General features: G+C 46.4%; 1 protein-coding gene across 1 annotated transcript in view; it reads left to right on the forward strand.

The window, feature by feature from the left end:
• The first annotated feature begins 581 nt into the window (after window positions 1-581).
• Window positions 582-22,153, forward strand: part of FBXO16 (F-box protein 16) — a 36,022-nt gene continuing 14,450 nt past the window's right edge. Inside the window, exons 1-5 of the mRNA XM_068413563.1 lie at window positions 582-677; window positions 8,304-8,339; window positions 17,853-18,059; window positions 19,217-19,381; window positions 20,833-21,038. Coding sequence (XP_068269664.1) covers window positions 582-677; window positions 8,304-8,339; window positions 17,853-18,059; window positions 19,217-19,381; window positions 20,833-21,038 — 710 coding nt within the window. The remainder of the gene's footprint in view (window positions 678-8,303; window positions 8,340-17,852; window positions 18,060-19,216; window positions 19,382-20,832; window positions 21,039-22,153) is intronic.

Here is a 22,153-nt window from a genome sequence, read left to right on the forward strand (position 1 = left end):
GGCTGCTGCAGCTTCAGCCTCCAGTCTGGAAATTGGATGCCTGAGGTGAGCAATGACATTACCCTGCTGAATCCAGCTGCAGGGTAGAAGATGAAGGAAAAAAAGGTTTTCCTACATTTGGGCAAGAATTTATGAAACAATGGCTTTGTCTGAATAAAGTGCAGTTCCTTGATGTCACAAAAGGGAAGGGAAAATTTTGTTAAGAAGGGAAAATTTTGTTAAATGTCCAATTTACTTCATCAAAAGCATATTCAATAATAATTGTGATGCGGAAGACCTGCTTAATTATTAAGTATTTATATTTCATTAGTGCACCGAGGTTCCATGAGGAAATCTGGCCTTTACTGTCATGGTTACTGGGGGTACATGAAATAAAAGGCCTTACCCTAACTGGCTTTCAAATAATTTTACTTGTATCACTGCTATGCTATGAAATCATTGGATTCCTTCTTAAAATTATTTGCTTTTCAGTAACATACTGTAATGGAGTAGCACAAAGATAACGTTGGTCTTTGTTCTGTTCAATTCCTGCAGCCATTGGTGCTGACAAGACATCAGAGGACCCACCATCTCCTGTATCAATGGCATTTGCACCTCCTAGAAACATGGATGGCCCCAAGCTACAGACCAAGATGAGCACATGGACTCCACTGAACCATCAACTCATGAATGACAAGGCAAGTTCTGTGCAAATGGGTCAAATTCATAGAATCACAGAATTGCTGAGATTGGAAGGGAGTTCTGGAGATAATCTAGTCCAAGCCCTCAAGGCAGAATCCGCTAGAGCGTTTGCTCAGGATCTTGTCTGGTCGGATTGTGAATATTCTCAAATCCTAAGGCAAATTCTCAGGTTCACTTCACAAATTCTCAAGTCACAGAAAAATTTAACTTATGTTTTTGCCCGTGTAGATCATGAGTAATAGCATAAGAACGTAAAGATTTTGTTTACTATTCGAAGTATGTATACATCAAACACACATACAGTCTTTATGATATATACATATGTAGAAAACCTAATATGTTACATAAAAACTGAAAGTTCTAATGTCCATTGTTTAAAGCATACAAGTATTAGTTCAAGTATTGTTATTTTGCAAAATCAGTTGTCTTTAAGCAAAAAATGTGTATTAATTTCTTAGCAAAAGCTGCCAAATCATTCTTTTTCTGCACCAGAAGCCTTCAATTTAACCCCAGAGCAAACTGAGTGTCAGTTTAAGTTTCTGAGTAGCTGGTGTGCTCCATCTCAGCTCGCAGTAGGGACCTTAGTACCCACGGTCTGGCTTCTCTGCAAAGCCTGGCAGTGATGAGGCTAGCTTGATAATTTGGGAACTGGTGATGCACTCAATTTATAAATAACGAGATGCATTTCCTAACCTCCCACTCTATGTACTATATCTGGGATCTGCTAACATAACTGAGGGGTTTTTGGCTCATGTATCAGCAGGAACTTATTCCTCCCTCAGAATTCAGTTTAAATTTCTGTTGATGATTCATAGGATTTAATCCAGAGTGGGCCATTACATCATGTAGTCTGGCTTCCTGGATTTCTTGGGCCCTCTTGTTTCACACAGTTCTCCCAGTCTTGAGCTCAGTAACTAGAATTTGGCTAAAATATATCCTCCACGAAGGTATCCAGACTTCATTTGGGCTTATCAAGAAAATTTCACCACTTCCCTAATAATTTTCTCATGATTAATCCCCTATACCATGAAAAGATAAAACCTTGTCTCCTGTCTGAATACCTCTAGCATTAGCTTCCATCATTTAAATCTTCCCCTGCTACCTTATTAAACTCTTCTGTAACCAGTATTTGAAGAACTTTTACATCGCTTCAAGCCAACACTTGAACTTTTTTTGATAAACTAAACAGATTGAGCTCTTTGAAGTCCTTTCAAGCTGGCATATTCCCTAGCCTTTGAATCATTGTAATGTCTGTTTCCTACACTCTTTAAAACGTATTTTTACAGATGCACATCACTGTGAAATAAGGTATGGTCTGACTAGCAGCAAGTATGTGGGTAAAACTACCCTTTCCCACCTTCTTAGTCCTCTACTCCTTAGGCAGTCTGATGTTTATCACCTGAAAGGAGGTTGTAGCGAGGTGGGGGTCGGTCTCTTCTCCCAGGTAACAAGCGATAGGATGAGAGGAAACGGCCTCAAGTTGTGCCAGGGGAGGTTTACAGAATCACAGAATCATTTTGGTTGGAAAGGACCTTTAAGATCTTTAACCTTTAGATTGGATATCAGGAAAAAATTCTTCACCAAAAGGGTTATCAAGCACTGGAACAGGCTGCCCATGGAAGTGGTGGAGTCTCCATCCCTGGAGGGATTTAAAAGCTGTGTAGATGTGGTGCTGAGGGATGTGGGTTAGTGGTGGGCTTGGCAGTGCTGGGTTAACAGTTGGACTTGATGATCTTAAAGGTCCTTTCCAACAAAAACGGTTCTATCATTCTATGTTGCACTGGGCTGCAGCAAAACTTTTAGGACCTCATATTAGATTGTTGTATATTCCAACACTTAATGATGTTCCAAGTAGGAAAGAACCTACCATAATCTCCCAGACCTGTGCTCAGTGATGAAATTCATGATAAAAGCTGTTTGCTTGTTTCTGATCCAGGTTTTAAAGTACAGAGCTGCCTGAAACTCCTTTTCATATATCACTACGCTGCTCTGCAGCGTTAGCAGAAAAAAAATAGTTGCAACAAAACTATTTCTGACAGCTGAAATCAGGAGATAATCCAATTGATATGTACAGGGAGCTAGTGAGTGAGAAGGCGCCGTTTTCATACAATCATATCTCTGTTCATTTCTGCACTCAAGAGAAAGCATGAAGAGATTTGTAGATAAAAGGTATGTGAAAAACAGTGAGAAGATGAAAGCACAGAGAGATGTGTAAGAGGAATGGTGGCAATGCTAGGTCAACAGTTGGACTTGATGATCTTAAAGGTCCTTTCCAACCAAAACGATTCTGTGATTCTATGAATCTACGAATTCAGAGCTGATCCAAGGCAGAAGCGTTTAAGCTCCGTCTAAACCATTGTTAGGAGCAGACCTAAGAACTGTTGGTAGCGTAAATTTGCCACCTGTCTAATTTTGGGTAATCCTGGGGGTACTCCATTAGTAGTTCCTATAGATTTCCCTGGATTTTCAAACATGCTCAAGAATATACTTCTCTGCATTGTCAGCAGGACCCCTGACTATTGTACATCCCGAGTCTTGCAGCCTCTGTCTGTGATTTTATGCACTTACAGCAGCTGTCAGAGCACAGAATCACAGAATCACAGAATGGTTAAGGGTTAGAAGGGACCTCTGGAGATCATCCAGCCCAACCCCTGCCAAAGCAGGGTCACCCAGAGCACGTTGCACAGGGTCACGTCCAGGCGGGTTTGAATATCTCCAGAGAAGGAGACTCCCCCCCTCCCTGGGCAGCCTGTGCCAGGGCTCTGGCACCCTCACAGCAAAGAAGTTTTTCCTCATATTCAGATGGAACTTCCCATGTTTCAGCTTGTGCCCATTGCCCCTTGTCCTGTCACTGGACACCACTGAGAAGAGTCTGGTCCCCTCCTCTTGACACCCACCCCTAAGGTATTTGTAAGTGTTGATAAGATCCCCCCTGAGTCTGCTCTTCTCCAGGCTGAACAGCCCCAGCTCCCTCAGCCTCTTCTCACAAGAGAGATGCTCCAGTCCTCTGATCATCTTTGTAGCCCTTCGCTGGACTCTCTGCAGTAATTCCTTATCTTTCTTGAACTGGGGGGCCCAGAACTGGACACAGTTACTCCAGATGTGGCCTCACCAGGGCCGTGTAGAGGGGCAGAAAGGACTATCCAGGGTGTTACTACCGGGACATGGGCAAAGCCAGGATCACCATCAGGGACAGATGAAAGCCAAGAAGCCAGAATTAGGAAACCTCGAATTATGCAGCATTGCTGATCAGAAAACCAGAGGTGGAGTCTTAGATATGCCAAGGCTGTGCTACAGCTAAGGATGAAGTAAAGGTAGGAGACGGGGCAGCCTGCTCGCCCGCAGCAAAACCAGACAGACTTCAGCGTCAGTCCTGCTGACTGAAGGGCTGTGCTGCCTTTAAGGAAGGTCTGGAAGTCAGGAGATGATTTGTGTTCTACTGGACAGTGATTCAGTTGTGGGGTAGAAGAGCCTCCAGCAGCATTTGCAGCAAGGACTGGAGGGATTTGCCAGGCAGCCTTGAACTTGAGCTTGTTTAAAACCACCTGAAGACATGGATGTGAGACGGCAGGTCTCAGGAGCAACCTAGGCTTCAGGCTGTGTCCAAAGCCAGCCAGCTTAGATACACTATAGGTATAACTCCAAGGCCTTGGAGGAGAGGACAGTAAACATGGGCTTGATTAAGACAGTGGATGATTACACCTATTTGGGGCCATTCTGTTGCTAATTAATGCTTCCAAGTGCCTGGAGTAGGCAGAACTTTCTGACAGAGTTAGCTTAGATGTATCTCCAAGAATGCTGGAAGCAAATATGTCTCTTTCTTTGATCAGAGACCATTAACATTGCCTTCAGTTACATAAATAGCTCCCTGCTTCACTTGAATTATCCACCCCAAAACTTAGATCTTTGACTATTCATCACTTGCTTGTGGCAAATCCTTTTCCAAATTCAGCTTGTTAGGGTTTGGTTTTTTACTTTGCCAAGTGTCCCACATGCAAATAAAGCAAATAATAACTGTCAACATATGAATAAAAGAAATGTCATTTTCCACCCCTTGCAAGAGACACTCCTGCTGAGAGAGACAGAGCTAACACTGGCAGCTGCTGTACCAGACATCAGCACTGATAATGTCTTTCTCTGCAGGAACCTTCTTTGCAGGCTGTCATAGCAAGAACATGTTTGGAGTTTATAATGATCAAGCATGTTTTCCTAGTTGCGGTTAATCGCTGGTTTTATGTGCAGTTATAAGCTGGGCTTTTTCTTCTTTGATCTGTCTTCTGGAAAAATCATCCACAGCATTTCCTCACTTCCCAGGTCACAATCCTGAGTATAGAAGGCACTTTTGTGGTAGTGGGAAGCCACGTGCTAGTGCTTTCAGGTCTAGCTCCCTATAGATAAAGGTCAACATCATAAATCCTCCACTGTATTTTGATACTGATCATCCTTCTTGTTAGTTGTCACTGTAAAGTGGCCAGGGAACAAAGACTGGTCTTATTCTCTTACTCCTAATGGTCTTGCTGCATTGAGATTGAAGCCATGCCCAGGGCTGTATGATAGCTACCCATGTTGTATGCATTCTAGGAGCTTTCAGGCACCCAGTGTCTCCAACTGAAACTGAAATCTCTGAAATAAAGAGATGAGAAGCCCAGCTTCTGGTCTCACCGAAGCATGTGAAACAATTCTGGGGCCGGTGCTGTTCAATATCTTTACAGATGATCTAGACGTAGGGATCGAGTGCACCCTCAGCAAATTTGCAGATGACACCAAGCTGGGTGGCAGTGTCAATCTGCTGGAGGGTAGGAAGGCCCTACAGAGGGATCTGGACAGGTTAGATAGATGGGCCGAGACCAACGGCATGAGGTTCAACAAGAACAAGTGCCGGGTCTGACACTTCGGCCACACCAACCCCCTGCAGCGCTACAGGCTGGGGAAGAGTGGTTAGAAAGAGCCCTGGGGGTGCTGATCGACAGCCGGCTGAACGTGAGCCAGCAGTGTGCCCAGGTGGCCAAGAAGGCCAATGGCATCCTGGCCTCTATTAGGAATAGTGTAGCCAGACGGTCTGGGGAAGTGATCGTCCCTCTGTACTTGGCACTGGTGAGGCCGCACCTTGAATCCTGTGTCCAGTTGTGGGCCCCGCACTTCAAGAGAGATGTTGAGGTGTTGGAGCGAGTTCAGAGGAGAGCGATCAAGGTGGTGAAGGGTCTGGAGGGTCTGACCTCCGAGGAACGGCCAAGGGAGCTGGGGTTGTTTAGCCTGGAGAAGAGGAGGCTCAGAGGTGACCTTAGTGCAGTCTACAGCTACCTGAAGGGAGGTTGTAGTGAAGTGGGAGTCGGCCTCTTCTCCCAGGCAACTAGCGAGAGGACAAGAGGACACAGCCTCAAGCTTCGCCAGGGGAGGTTCAGGTTGGACATTAGGAAGCATTTCTTCTCAGCAAGGGTCATTAGCCATTGGAAGGGGCTGCCCAGGGAGGTGGTGGAGTCACCTTCTCTGGAGGTGTTGAAGAAAAGCCTGGACATGGCACTTAGTGCCATGGTCTAGTTGCCATGGTGGTGTCAGGGCAATGGTTGGACTCGATGATCCCAGAGGTCTCTTCCAACCTGGTTGATTCTGTGAAACGCCACGCACCACTGTATGCCCACGAAAATAGAGCGCTATGTTGGCACATTGCGTGTGCAGTAGCTGCAAAGAGGGGAGGTGGAGATGAGAGGTAGCACATTGCAGCTGGTCTGCAGAGCTGTCCTTCACAGTCATGCCCACATAGCCCTTGAACTTTAGGGAGTCTTCTTCAGTGAAAGGAAACTTCCATAGGAACCAGACTGTAGAGTTGAAGAAGATCAGGAAGAAGTAGCTGAGGCCTTCCTCAGGCAACTGGAAGAAGCCTCACTTTCACAGGCCTTGGTCCTCATGGGAAACTTTAACCACCCTGATATCTGCTGGAAGGGCAACACAGCAGGGCACATGCAATCCAGGAGGTTTCAGGAGTGCATTGATAATAACTTCTGTGATTCTGTGAACTTCCTGACACAGGTCATTGAGGAACCAACAAAGGAAGATGCTCTGCTGATCCTCATACTTACAAAGAAGGAAGGACTGGTTGTGGATGTGAAGGTCAGGAATAACGTTTGCTGCAGTGACCAAGAGATGATGGAGTTCAGGATACCAAGAGGAAAGAGCAAGACAAATAGCAGGATCACAACCCTGGATTTAGGAGAGCAGACTTTGACCTCTTCAGGGATCTATGTGGAAGAATCACATGGGATATGGTCCTGGAGAGAGGAGAGGTCCAGGAAAACTGATTGATTTTCAGATTTTAGTAAGGCTTTCAATACTGTCTACCATAACATCCTCACAGACAAGCTGATGAAGTACAGATGGAGAGTGAGGTGGATGGAAAACTGACTGACTTACTGGTCTCAAAGGATTGTGATCAGCAGCACAAAGTTCAGCTGGAGGCCAGTCACTAGTGGAGCACGCCAGGGGTTGACACTGGGGCCAGGATAATTTCAAATCTTCATTAACAAGAAGATTGTTGATGAAGATCAACAATTTGAATGATGGGGCAGAGTACACCCTCAGCAACCTTGTAGATGGTACAGAATTGGGAAGAGTAGTTGACAGACCAGATGTTCATGCTCTCATTAATCATAGCACAGCCCAGGTTGCAAGGGACCTGAAAAGATCATCTGGTCCAACATTTCGTGGGAAAGGGAGCCTAGATGAGATTCTAGCACTCTGTCCAGTCGCATCTTGAAAACCTCCAGCAACAGGGACTCTACCACGTCCCTGAGGAGGTTGTTGAAGCGATTAACAGAGACCTTGACAGGCTGGAGAAATGGACTGACTGTCTGGAAAGCAGCTTGGCAGAGAATGACCTGGGGTTCCTGGTGAACACCAAGTTGACCACGAGCCAACAAAGGCAGCCATCATCATACTGGGCTTCATTAGGAAGACTGTAGGTAGCAGGTCAAGGGAGGTGATTCTTTCTGTCTACTCAGCACTGGTGAGGACAGATCTGCAATGCTGTGTCCATTTCTGGACTCCTCAGTACAAGACAGACATGGACTTACTGGAACAAAGCCAGTGTAGGGCTGCAAAAATGATTAAGGAATTGGAGAATTTGATGTATAGGGAAGGGTTGAGAGATCTGGGGCTCTTCAGCCTAGAGAAGAGAGGCTCACAGAGGACCTTATCAATGTGTATAGATATCTGAGGGGAGGGGGTAAAGAAGACAGAGCCAGACTCTTCTTGGTGGCATCCAGTGAAAAGACAAGAGGCAATAGCCACAAATTGAAATACTGGAAATTCCATTTAAACATAAGAAAAAACATTCTTACTCTGAGGGTGGTCACACACCGTAACAAGTTGCCACAGAGGTTGTGGGGTCTCCCTCCAAGAAGACATGCAAAAGCCATCTGGATGTGGCCCTGAGCAACCTGCTTTAGTTGACCCTAGCGGGGAGTTTGGACTAAAAGATCTCCCCAGGTTCCTTCCAAGCTCTTCCATTCAGTGATTCTGTTTATGTTTTGTAGGTTACACAGATTGTTTTTCAAGCTGTTTTTGTCTTAGGCCATGTTGGATCCCCTTTAAGTATTCAATTTTATTTGTATGTGTATGTTTTATAGGTATTTGAAGAAAGAAGAGCCCTGCTTGGAAAATGGGTAAACTTTTCCCTTTAAATATTTATTTATACACAGCTAGACTTCTGAAGTGATCAAGAGATTACTGTAATGGGAATGTAAAGCATATCCTGTTTGGGAAAAGGGGTTCATTTTCCTGATGTAGATGTGGAAGTGAGTGAGCTGTAACTGCTTTACTTTTGAGGAAGGTAAAGGTGTAAATTCCCTCAGTGTCCACATTCTGTGAGTTCTGAACTTGGAAAATCATATTCCATCATCAGAATGATCTGAAATGAGATAAGAAGCCCTGGGAAAAGTCTGTGAAGTCTTCAGAGAAGATACTGGATGTTTAGGTATTGCCGTTGCCTGCTAGCAGGTCTTTGAAACTAGTAATAAATAGTGTGTTATCTCCCACGTGCACACATATGGCTCCTGATACTGTAATCATTGAGCACCTCACAATCTTTTACTGTTGTGATCTTCACAGCTCCTACCCGAGACAGTGCTGTCACCCTGTTTTGCAGATGAAAAATGAGGCACAGAAAGACATGAGGTAGGATTTGTCTGCCCCAGCCACGAATGATTGCAAGTTAGACAATCAGGATGGGGTTTCTCTGGCCCATGGTTGGTTTGGTCATCACAGGCTCCTTGTACAGTCAACAGAGAGGAAGTTGTAATTCCAGAGGGAAATTCATCTCCCTTCACACAGGATGAAAGAACATCCCTCTAGAGATGCCTGTTTCTTTCTTGGCCTATGAAGGGAGCCATAGCTGGCTGCTCGAGAGGAATACAGCTCTAACTGACCTACCCAGGAAGCTGATGGCACAGAGCATGCAACGGCACAAGATTTGCCCTAGTCCTAAGCTAGAAATATAGAAATATAGAAGCGATGCTCCTTATCAGCACCCTTTGATAAAGAGCATTTGCACAGTAACTTTATTTGAACTATCATGCTTATTCTTTATGCCTAATAGGTCACTCATGGAAATCACAGATCACACACAGAATCAACCAGGTTGGAAGAGACCTCAGGGATCATCGAGTCCAACCATTGCCCTGACACCACCATGGCAACTAGACCATGCCATGTCCAGTCTTGTCTTAAACACATCCAGAGATGGTGACTCCACCACCTCCCTGAGCAGCCCCTTCCAATGTCTAATAACCCTTTCTGTAAAGAAATTCTTCCTAATGTCCAACCTGAACCTCCCGTGACGAAGCTTGAGGCTGTGTCCTCTTGTCCTATCGCTGGTTGCCTGGGAGAAGAGGCCGACTCCCACTTCACTACAACCTCCCTTCAGGTAGTTGTAGACTGCACTAAGGTCACCTCTGAGCCTCCTCTTCCCCAGGCTAAACACCCCCAGCTCCCTCAGCCATTCCTCGTAGGTCAGACCCTCCAGACCCTTCACCAGCTTGGTCGCCCTCCTCTGGACTCGCTCCAACACCTCAACATCTTTCTTGAAGTGCGGGGCCCACAACTGAACACAGGACTCAAGATGCGGCCTCACCAGTGCCCAGTACAGAGGGACGATCACTTCCCTAGACCGGCTGGCTACACTATTCCTAATAGATGCCAGGATGCCATTGGCCTTCTTGGCCACCTGGGCACACTGCTGGCTCATGTTTAGCCGGCTGTCGATCAGCACCCCCAGGGCTCTTTCTAACCACTCTTCCCCCAGCCTGTAGAGCTGCATGGGGTTGTTGTGGCCAAAGTGTAAGACCCGGCACTTGTTCTTGTTGAACCTCATGCCGTTGGTTTCTTTTGCATATGAACTGGTTTTTGCAGACAAGTATTTTGATTGTAAGCTCATAAGGATTATTTATCTTTATAGGAAATATGCTTTCCATAACTTATTGACATGCATGCATTTTGATAACAAGGAATTTTTTAAGGAATTTCCTGGAGAAGAGGAGGCTCAGAGGTGACCTTAGTGCAGTCTACAACTACCTGAAGGGAGGTTGTAGCGCAGTGGGAGTCGGCCTCTTCTCCCGGGCAACTAGCGATAGGACAAGAGGACACAGCCTCAAGCTTTGCCAGGGGAGGTTCAGGTTGGACATCAGGAAGCATTTCTTCTCAGCAAGGGTCATTAGCCATTGGAAGGGGCTGCCCAGGGAGGTGGTGGAGTCACCATCTCTGGAGGTGTTTAAGAAAAGCCTGGCCATGGCACTTAGTGCCATGGTCTAGTTGCCATGGTGGTGTCAGGGCAATGGTTGGACTCGATGATCCCAGAGGGCTCTTCCAACCTGGTTGATTCTGTGATTCTGTGATTCTGTGAATTTCATGGACACCAAGAAAACAAAATAATTGAATAATTATTGTTCAAAAGACACCTTTTAACATGATAGTCAGGAACTGACAGACATAAAACCTGCCTCTTGAAAATTGCTGGAAATTTTAAAATGCCCGTGGGATATACCATGGCAAAAGGGCAAAAATGTTTTCGTTAGAACGCCCACTGAAAGAGACAAAATCGGGAAACATCCTTCCCCCAAACACACGTAACAGTGCTGAATCGTCTTCTGAAAGGTTAAATTCCTGACCCTTCATATGACACTAGATCAGTAGCTCTCATCGTGCTCCTTCAGAGCTAATTCTCCTTGCGCTTCTGTCATCCATCATACCAATGAAAGGGGTGCAGAAAGCTCAAAAGCTTCTCTTAACTCCCTTCAAAGCCTGTGGCATTATTATATCTGGTATGCAAAGCCTGGAGCAGTCTGAGTTTGCGAGAAACTGAGTCAAGAAATCCCACTGCTCTGGGCAGGAGTTTGTACATTGATTCACATGACCCTTTCATAGTGCTCTCGGGGAGTACGGACTAGATGAAACTGCTGAAGGGTGGGTTTGTATGGCTGGGAACCCCTACTCAGTGTAGTTGTGTATGATTTATTATGAAACTAGAAGGCTGAAGTCTGTCCTAAGTTCAGAACTGTTAAGCGTTTTCAGTAATATCTGGATGATGGAATGGAAAGGACGTACTCATCTGCAGATGATACCAGGCTTGGAGGGATTTCAGGAACTTTGGAGGTTAGAAATCAGAATGAAATGATCTACAGTTTGATAAGGACCAGTGAAAAGTGCTGCATGTAAGAATGACATTTACAGAAACTGCAGATCTGAGAAAACCCAAGTATGCAGCAGTTCTGCGTAAAAGATTGCTGGGAATTATGGTGGATCACAAACTGAATATAAGCTGACAGTGTCTTATAGTTGTAATAAAGAGAAATATCCCAAAGGGCTGCCTGAAAGGCAGAGCCATCCCCAGTTCTGGTCCCTGCATTTTGAGAAAGCTGAGGACCAACTGGAGACACTTCTGAGAATAGGTCATGTGTGAGAACAGTCTCTTTACTCTAGGGAAGATGGAGAAGAGACATAATAACATCTTTCCAATGACACATCAAAGATGTCCGAAAAGAGGCAGGGAACAATCTGATCTCTATGTTCACATTGGATAGGACAAGAAATCGTGGGCTTGAATCTCAATGATGGAGAAACAATTTAGACAGCAGCAAAACCCAATGCTACAGATAATTCACTGCTGGAATAGCTTGCCTGGGGGTTAGGGGTGGCATCTCCATCCCTGGAGTCTTTTGAGAACAAGTTAGACAAACACTTGTCAGGAATGGTTTAGGTAGAGTGGATCCTGCCTTGTGGCAGGAGATGTACTAGCTCGGTGTTTCTCAGCCTTTTCACACTGAAGGACCATCGAACCTTCTGGGAAAGCAGAACAGGTCGCCTTGTGTGGCATCACCACAGTGGTTTTCCTTTACAGCCAAATAAAGGTTAGATTAAACTTTGGATGTTCATTGTTTATTTTATTCTTCCCGATTTTATTTGCATGCGTTCAGGGACTATGTGTGTGCGTTTTCATTTAGTTATTTTTTTGCAATTGTGCCACAGAACATCTTTGATGTCCCCCAGGCTGTTGTGGTCCATAAAACACAGGCTGAGAAACACTGGACTAGCTGACCTGAAGGGATTTGAGTTGGAATGAGTCCAGAGGAGGCCACGAAGATGCTCAGAGGGCTGGAGCCCCTCTGCTATGGAGACAGGCTGAGAGAGCTGGGGCTGTTCAGCCTGGAGAAGAGAAAGCTCCAGGGAGACCTTCTAGCACCTTCCACTACCTGAAGGGGCTACAGGAAAGCTGGAGAGGGGCTTTTTACAAGGGCATGGAGTGACAGGACGAGGGGGAACGGTTTTAAACTGAAAGAGGGGAGATTGAGATGAGATCTGAGGAAGAAATTCTTTGCTGTGAGGGTAGTGAGACCCTGTCCCAGGTTGCCCAGAGAAGCTGTGGCTGCCCCCTCCCTGGCAGTGTTCAAGGCCAGCTTGGATGGGGCTTGGAGCGACCTGGTCTGGTGGAAGGTGTCCCTGCCCGTGGCAGTGGGTTTGGAACTAGATGATCTTTAAGGTTCCTCCCAACCCAAACCAGTCTGTGATCCTATGATTTCATTTCTCAGTTTCTGCGCTGCTGGGCAGCCCCCAAGGCCATGGGTCTGGCTGTGCTGTCACCTGCAGTATCCAAGATGTGCGATGGGACCATATACAAATTTTTGGCTGTCTCAGATTGCGCTCAGCTCCGCAAAGGACTATTGCACAGAGTGGGAGCAGTGGTGGTGTGCAGCGACAGCAGACAGCCTGTCTTACATGGCTGTTCCCATGCGTGAGTATTTGCAGGCTTTGATCCTGCTGGAGGCATTTGCAATGAATTTCCTTCACACCAACTCCTTTACCCAAATACTATCCAGATACATATAAAATAGAAATTGTGCTGCTGTCTTTCAGTTGAAACCCTTTTGATGGTTAAACTGTGAAAGGGTTAACATCCCTCTCTTAATTTTTCTGTTTTATTCTAGTTGCTTTTATTCTGTACTGCACCCAGGGCAGATGCCTTGACGTGCTGCCTCTCAGCCTCCCTTTCTGCTCTGTTCTGCAAGCCAAAAATTCCTCCCATTAATTTAAAAAACACAAAAGCATTTTTGCTCTACCTTAATGCTCAGTGCTATCACGCTGACACCCAGGTTAATAAGTTGACAATGAAGCTGGGGTTGAACTTGCAGATTAAGACACCTAAGCTTCAGTGGCTGCAGGTGATCTGAGCGTCTCAGCTTCCGTTGTAGCCAAATGAGATGTAGACAAGTCAGGGGAGCCCAGACAGTGATTCAGCTCACCCTGTGGCCTACGTCTTCTGCTAGTAATTTATACAGCACATCTGAGTGTTTCCAGGTACTGGAACTTGCTCATCCACACCATGAAATTGGTAGCACGCTCCCTGAGCCGGTAGCACTCTTCCAGATGTTGTTCAGACACAATTTGGATATTAGCTTGGGCCAGGAACCATGCCAAATACATGGTTTGGATCCAGCCACCTTGTTTTGAAGGGTAAGAGGATGATAGTGTGGACATATGCATTATCTACCTCTTGGTCTCATCATCTACCTCTTGGTCTCTCATATCACAGCAGATATGATGCAGGACTTGCAGACAACTGTCACCCTTGGAGTGGCAGCTGTAGGCTTTGGAGGATACCCCACAAGACAGGGCACTGGTGTTTGGGCAGCTGAACCCCATCCCTAGTCACTGCAGACCCCGACATATAGACACCTCTTCAGCCAGGAGCTGACCCCATGCTCAGTGCCAAGGTGTAGGAGCAATGGCTCCTGCTCAGAGAAGCTTGCTTCAGCTGGATGCTGGCTTGCCTTCCTCAGCAGCTTTCCCAGGAAACTCCTCTTGCTAAATTTCAGGTTTAGTTTCTTAACTACAGTGGTGAAAGCAAAAAGGAACAACTCCTAGATGATCTCCAGAGGTCCCTTCCAACCCTAATCGTTCTGTGATTCTGTGATTCTAGGGGCTAGTTGCTAATTGCTGGCAAGGAGCAGCTTGGCAGCAGAGTGATTTTGTGGGGATTTTTTTCTCTTATGGATACCAGGTGCCTGTGTGCTTTTTCCCTTCTCACCCAAGTCCCAGGTCTCCAACAAATCCCTTCATCAGGACCAGGAGAAGATGGCTGGGGAGGGAGGGGAAGATTGCATCTCCCTAGGTGAATCATCTCACAGAATCACAGAATCACAGAATCAACCAGGTTGGAAGAGACCTCAGGGATCATTGAGTCCAACCGCTGCCCCTACACCACCCTGTCAACTAGACCATGGCACTAAGTGCCATGTCCAGTCTTTTCTTAAACACATCCAGAGATGGTGACTCCACCACCTCCCTGGGCAAGCCCCTTCCAATGTCTAATAACCCTTTCTGTAAAGAAATTCTTCCTAATGTCCAACCTGAACCTCCCCTGGTGAAGCTTGAGGCTGTGCCCTCTTGTCCTATCGCTACTTGCCCGGGAGAAGAGGCCAACTCCCACTTCACTACAACCTCCCTTCAGGTAGGTGTAGACTGCACTAAGGTCACCTCGGAGCCTCCTCTTCTCCAGGCTAAACAACCCCAGCTCCCTCAGCCGTTCCTCGTAGGTCAGACCCTCCAGACCCTTCACCAGCTTCTCCATCTACTTGCAGGCCATTCTGCAAAAGAGCCTCGTTGACTAGTGAATTCGGTCCTACGTTTGCAGAGCACAGGGACGCCTGAGTGTGATTGTAACCCCGTGACCTCCTGTCGACATGCTGGTTTGGAGATGAGGATTACATCCCATTTCAGCGGCTAGTTCAAGTCAGTAAAACAACCTGTCTCTTCCAGCGGAGAGGGGCCTCTTTGGGTTAAGCAGCAGAGCCTCAGTGCTTTGGCTCTGAGGTCCTGGGCTCTCCCCTTAGCGTCAGGCTGCGTTATTTGTGTGTGTGCACTCATGGATTAATTGTAAACTGATCGCAGAAGCGGGGACCGAGCACGCTGCATTGCCAGCGTAGCCTTATGTCATCCAGTCCCTGGGGAGACATTGTTTGCCAGGGCTCGGGGAAAGGCACAGGAAAGGGAAAAAAAAAGTCCCTGGCTGTGGGTAGAGGAGGTGCAGCACCTTGAAAAGGGGAATCCGGTCCAACTGGTTGGGTTGCTGTAATCAGATGCAAGGGGAGGAACGGGGGAGAAAGGCAGCCAAATGTAGGATGGGGACATGCTTGTTAATACTGGAAAAAGAGACAAATTATGCCTGCTTAACCACTTGGCTGCTGCTGAATGCAATGGAGGAGCAGTTGTGTGTTGCCATGCTCCCGACTGTGTGGTGCTGATTTAAATGGAGTTTCCCTTGCGGAGGAAGCATGGGCTGAGGATGCTGGAAGGGATTGCTTTGTTGCAAAACCCGTGGCAGAATGGGAAGGGTTAAATAGGAGCAAAGATTCTGCCTCCTCGAAAGAGACGCTAGATGTGCTTTCATTAGGTCATTTAATCTCTTGGTGTGGAAAAGAGTAAGCCAGTTACCCCCTTGTCTCTGGAACTTACATGGCAGAAATTTATCTTTGCAAATGGGTGATTGCGGATTGTTTTAATGAGAAGAGGATGTAGCTGCGATCATGAATGGGGAATCTGTGCAGCAGAAGCTTCTCCCCCTCCCTGTGTGACAGAGAAAGCCTTTTATATCGAGCTGAGGGTGAGAAGGGGACAGGCAGAACCTCCTCTGTCCCCCTCTGCTACACCTTTGTCTGATTTTCTTCTTGGGAGGACAGGTTTTTAAGCCCCAAATCCAAAGGTCCTGCTTCATTTTTTCCTTAGTACTCTGCTAAACATCATTAAAGGTGAAAGTTATATGCAAAACAGGGATGGGAGGGACAGGGTGTATTCCTTAATTCACTGTCTGTCTGTGTCTGAAAAGGCAGGGACATTTGGGAGCTTGCTTCTGTTTGGCTTTTTGTCTCAGGGATCTCAGGAATGCCGGGATCATCTCTGGGATGCCGCTTCCACCCTTTCTTCTTGCTGACCTTCTTGAAGGTCGTGCAGAGGTGTTTGCAAGAAGGAGAAAAGCTATTTACTTCTTCGAGTTTCTTCTCCAGTACTGGAATGAAATACATCCAAGTAAAAATAAAGAAAGAAACAAAGCGTTCTTTAAAATAATCTGGAAAGAAATTACTTCTCAATTACCTTTAATTTTTACACTATATTTTAAACTATTATTCTGCCAGTCCTCCACTTGACGATGGATTTTTTGGGAGAGAAGCAGAGAAAAAAAAAGATATGAATTTCTAGTCTGTTTTGTTCTGAAAGGGAAAGGAAGGGACATTGGACATTAAACCATTTACCCACAATAATAAAAAAAATTATTGGAAGAACTGCGTGTTTTTTCTTATTGGTTTTAATTTTTGGAGGTCACGTTTAAATAAGGACTTCAAATACCCCTGAGGTGAAATGCAAAAGTGAACGCGCAGTGATTCGACCTGTGGAGAGCAAGTTGGCAGCCGGGGAAAGCTGGCTTGAGGAACCAGTGCTGTGAAAGCAGGGTGTGTGTTTTGGGGATGGCCAACGCGTGAGAAAGAAACAAACGGGGAAAAGCCCTTCCCCAAAGAGGGGAATTCCCCACGTGGTTCAGTTTTCCCTTTGAAAAGAAGGTGAGTTTGGGTCGTGGTGGCTGTTGCTGTGCTAGAAGAAGCAGGATGAAGCGGGACTTCTCCAAAATCCATATTTCTCCCCTGTAAAGCCATCTCCAACCACACCATCCTGCTGCCCGCAGCTCCCACTGGGGATTCCTGCCCATCCTGCCTGCAGCCGCCGTGGTCCTCTGCCACCCCTCCCTCCTGGCACCCCGCGCTGCCCTCGCAGCTGGGACTGCTCTTGCAGGTTTTGAGACAGATTGCACAGATTGTGGCGATGAGGTCAGTCTCCTCCCAGGAGATTCCTGCTGACGGGGCCCTTTCCATCCTCTGCTATCAACACCAGTCAAACCCCAGCTACCGCCACCGCTGCTCCCAGCCTGTTTACACAGCTCTGCCCCACTCTGCTCAACGCAGCGGTGTTGCCATCGTAGCAAAGCACTATGTGCTTGTGTGGTTACCTCAGTGCTCATTTCATTCCCACAACTGTTTTAATCCTCCTTTAGATACCTGTCATAAGTGTAGAAATGCTGTAAAAAATCGTTGTTACTGTGCTGCCGGGTCCGTGACGCAGATTTTCCTGGTGAGACATGGGCAGCTGATTCAGTTTCTCTTTGCTCCACTTCTCTGTAGTGGGGATTTCTCTCCTATGCAGTGGGATTGTGAGAATAAATACAAGTTGTGAGGCACTCAAACATTGCAGTAGCAGGGGCCATAGAAGTGTCAGGATAGACGACGAATCAGCAGTGAACTTGTCATCATTTGGGACCCGATCCTGTAAACACACATCTGAGTCTCCTTTCCATGAGCGAAGCCAAGTCTCAGAGCTGGTCCCAGGAGCAGAGAGTCTTGTGAGCATGAGTGTGTCCTGGACTAGGCCATCCTGGATCCTTTGAGGATTATAAATCATATTATGTGGCTTCAGAGTTTCTTTTAATGTAGCCTCTCCATTTGTTCCCAGTTCCTACGTGCTTTGCTCTTGAATGAGTCACCAGAAGCTGCTGCTTATGCACTTTCCCTTGCCTTAAACGTGTGCTTTATTTTAAGAAGCTGAACCTCCGGTTTCTCAGAACCTGAAACTCCTTTTTTCAGTTTGACAAGTGGACAGATGGTCAGAGGCGGAGGATCCTGGGGGACCTGTTGGAACGCTGCTCCCTGTCACAGCAGAAATTCTGTGCCAAGCAGCTACAGGATCGAGTCCCCACCGAGGCTCTGGATTTTACCACGAGGCTTCCTAGAGTCCTGTCTTTATACATCTTTTCTTTCCTGGACCCACGGAGCCTCTGTCGATGTGCACAGGTAAAAAAGCCAACACGTACCTAAGGTTCAGAAAGTCAGGTCAAGCTGGATTAAAAAAAAAGGTAACAGCGCTAGTTTTCAGCAAAGTGCTGTTCCTCATAATGCAAGGATGTCTTCTGACTTGGCAGCCTGGTGCCAAATGCTTAGTGGCACTTGGAGTTGGCCTCTTCTCCCAGGCAACTAGCAATAGGACAAGAGGACACAGCCTCAAGCTTCGCCAGGGGAGGTTCAGGTTGGACATTAGGAAGCATTTCTTCTCAGCAAGGGTCATTAGCCCTTGGAAGGGGCTGCCCAGGGAGGTGGTGGAGTCACCATCTCTGGAGGGGTTTAAGAAAAGACTGGACATGGCACTTAGTGCCATGGTCTAGTTGCCATGGTGGTGTCAGGGTAATGGTTGGACTCGATGATCCCAGAGGTCTCTTCCAACCTGACTGATTCTGTGATTCTGTGATTCCGTACTTCACATAATACTACAAATATATCAAAATCTCAGCTTGTTCAAAGCTTGGTCGAGTATCTTGCTCCAGCATTTCATGTTTTATGTGGATGTAAGTCACACTAGTCATTCACAGGCAGGGAGAAGACAGGTTAGGAAATTACTCAGAAAGAAAGGTCTTTACAGTCCTACTTGTGTCGTATCGTTGGACAGCTGCTATTATAAGCATGGCAGTGCCAATCGATGATGTGTGTCCTTCAGCTGGAACAAGCATTGCCCTCAAGGTGACTGTGTGATGGAGTGTAACAGCAGAACCTGAGGAGGGAGAAGACGTTCAGAATGGGTCTATCAATCAGACTGGGGGAGTTTATTGATGCTGTTTTCCCAGTGGAAGCAAAGTGTTTATTCCAACTCCTGTGTGCTTATTGAGTAGAAGTACAGGAAGTCGCCCCAAAGAAGCTGAAATCTTTCTTCTTGGCCCATGATTTCTGGAATATTTCACCTTATGCTGGAGATCAGCTAATGCTTAGGCTCTGAGCATGTCATGAAGACCTTGAATGGTTTAAATGGTTTAATGAAAGGTTTAAATGGAGCATAAAGAGTGCTGCAGAATTGTACTAGTTTAAGGACATAGGGGAATGACATCCACAGTGCAGAAGTCTCCAGCTGCAATCTTGGATGCTTGAAACCTCAAGTTTTTCAACTTACTGGGCATTCACAGGTGAGCTGGTACTGGAAGTACCTGTCTGAACTGGATCAGCTCTGGATGCTGAAATGCCTGCGTTTTGGCTGGTACATCAACTTCTCTCCAACCCCTTTTGAGCAAGGAATCTGGAAGAAACATTACATTGAGATGGTGAAAGAGCTGCATGTCACGAGACCAAAGGTACGTACCTACCACCTATGGAGATGTTTGGGGCCAGTGGGAAAACTGGGCTGGTCGGGTTCCTAACCCCTTTGCCTCTTTATCTTTTTGTAACCTCCCACTAGTAAAATGGAAGATAGAATCATAGAATCATAGAATCGTTTTGGTTGGAAAGGACCTTTAAGATCATCAAGTCCAACCGTTAACCCAGCACTGCCAAGGCCGCCACTAACCCATGTCCCTCAGCACCACATCTACATGGCTTTTAAATCCCTCCAGGGATGGGGACTCCACCACTGCCCTGGGCAGCCTGTGCCAGTGCTTGACAATCCTTTCCATGAAGAAATTGTCCCTGATCTCCATTCTAAACCTCCCCTGGTGCAACTTGAGGCCGTTTCCTCTCGTCCCATCACTTGTTACCTGGGAGAAGAGACTGACCCCCACCTCACTACACCCTCCTTTCAGGCAGTTGTAGAGAGCGAGAAGGTCTCCCCTCAACCTCCTTTTCTCCAGGCTAAACACCCCCAGGTCCTTCAGCCGCTCCCCATCACACTTGTGCTCCAGACCCTTCCCCAGCCCCGTTGCTCTTCTCTGGACTCGCTCCAGCACCTCAAGGTCTTTCTTGTCGTGAGGGGCCCAAAACTGCACCCAGGATTCGAGGTGCGGCCTCACCAGTGCCGAGTACAGGGGGAGATACATCATTTTAAATTAGAATCTAAACTCATGTGTTGCCATGTTCTCTACTTTCCCAACACCCATCCCTGTTAGAGGGGAAGTGTAAATCTCACTGGTTAGGAGAAGCAATCACCAAGGTCTCACTCTACTATCCTTTCAGGCTGTTCTGGGTAATCCTCTAAATTTCCCTCTCCGTCACTCAAGGCTGTTCCCCTCTCTTTCTCCTGAGTTTATAGCGCATATGATAGCTTGCCTCAATGCGGTGATGTACCCAACATCACCCCTGCTGACATTTCAGAGTCAGTTTAGCTGGTGGAAAGGAAAAAAAGCCCCCATTATGCCTGTTATAGCCCTTGGCGTGGTCTCTTTCTCTCTTCTTCAAAGGTGGCAGGGCCATTTTGGGGAGGCGGAGCATTACTCAGTAGCCATCGCTTTCTCCTGAGATTCATTGATGCCATGCCTGGTTTGCAGGGCTGTGAGGGTGGGATTCTTCTACCCTGAATTCAAAACTCAGCCCTCTAATTTTAACTACACTCCCCTCTAGACTCTCTCTTGTAGTCAACAGAGAGAAGCCAATGCATCTCAAAAGCAACTCAGCTCATCTTAATACAGATTTTATGACATGGGCGATGACATGCACTGTCAGGGCACCTATTTCTGTCCACTGAGCATAATGAAGCCTGGAGAGACTAATTTTGAGTTAGTACCCAATTCTTAGAAGTCCAAAGTTAGGCAAAATAAATCTCATTTTCATTATAGGCTAAAATTTATTTTCTTCTTTTAATCTCTCTTTTTAGACTCCTTCAAAGGATGAGTTTGTAGTTATCGATGTGCAACCAGTAAGAAGCAACACCCCAGAGACAAAACTTTCTGTGCCAGGAAGGAGGACAAATGAGGAGAAAAAAGAGCTCCCACCGTGGCGTTCATCAGACAGGCATCCTACAGACACCATCCGATTCAACTACCTCGACAACTACGATCCCATCGAGCAGGCTAGGCAGGCGTAAGAGCTTCATCTCTTCCCTTTTGCTTTTTCTGTGACATAGGGTAGGTCTGCGTCCTTTGCAAGCTCGCTCTGCCTGTGCTCCGAGCTGCCTGGAAGCCCTACAGTTCAGCAACCTGGTTGCAAACCCACTTTGCTGCTCTTTTGGCTTTTCTTGGATTGATCTGGGTCCAGTTGTACTTGCAGCTGCATTACTTTGTGTCCTTTCAGCTCAGAGCTTCTTAGTGGCTGCCTATAAAATATGCTGTAGCTCCTGGGGACATTACACAGCTGTCATGGGAAGGATCAGGACAAGAGTTTGTTCAAGAGTTTTTAAATAAAACTGCAAGGTTGAGAGGTTTTTGCACAGAAGAGGAAGAATGAATTAATTGCGATGAAATACAGTTCTGTCACTTCAAGGATCTTCTGGCTGAAAAGAGATTTAGATGATTGAATGGGGGTGCAGGTGTAAGAGTATATATGTACTATAGAGCATTTAAGTAATGAGTAGTATTTGTATCTACACTGCTGGGGATAGACTGCCTAGATCCATCAGTTCTTGGGCTCCCAGGATTATCTGGTCAGCATCTGGCATAAGAAAGGCATTTTCACCCCGTAGTACAGTTTTGTACATGACTTGTGTTAGGACTGCCCCGTGTTTTCCTGTGACACATCTGGCATCAGATATTTTCAGAATCTTTGACCTGTGGTCAAATTTCTGTGCATTAATAAGCATCATTAGGAGCAATAGTGAGGAGGCTGCGGTAGTCACCTGTGTGCAGCGCTCGGCCCGTTTCTTGTGTAAGTCTCTGTTAATACCACCTCTCATTTTTCACGGGCTCACAGCAGTTACCTCAATTCAGCTGCTGTGCAGTAACTTGTGAAACTGGTAATACAATCATTAATCTGAGCCTGGTGAACAGGGAATGGATTAGTTTGACCGTTGCCTAGTTCCCGTGCAAGTCCCTGTGAAAAGGACTGCACAGACTGTCACCCAACTGAATGTGCAGAGAGGAGGAGATTCCTCTTCACTGTGCCAACAAAAACCTTGGGAACCAATTGAGCCACAATGAAAGTATCCAGATTGTACTTTAAGTAAATAAATGGTAGAGCTGAGATTAGCCCTGTGCACAGGA

The sequence above is a fragment of the Nyctibius grandis genome, chromosome 1, assembly GCF_013368605.1.
Source record: "Nyctibius grandis isolate bNycGra1 chromosome 1, bNycGra1.pri, whole genome shotgun sequence".
NCBI classification, from domain to species: domain Eukaryota; kingdom Metazoa; phylum Chordata; class Aves; order Nyctibiiformes; family Nyctibiidae; genus Nyctibius; species Nyctibius grandis.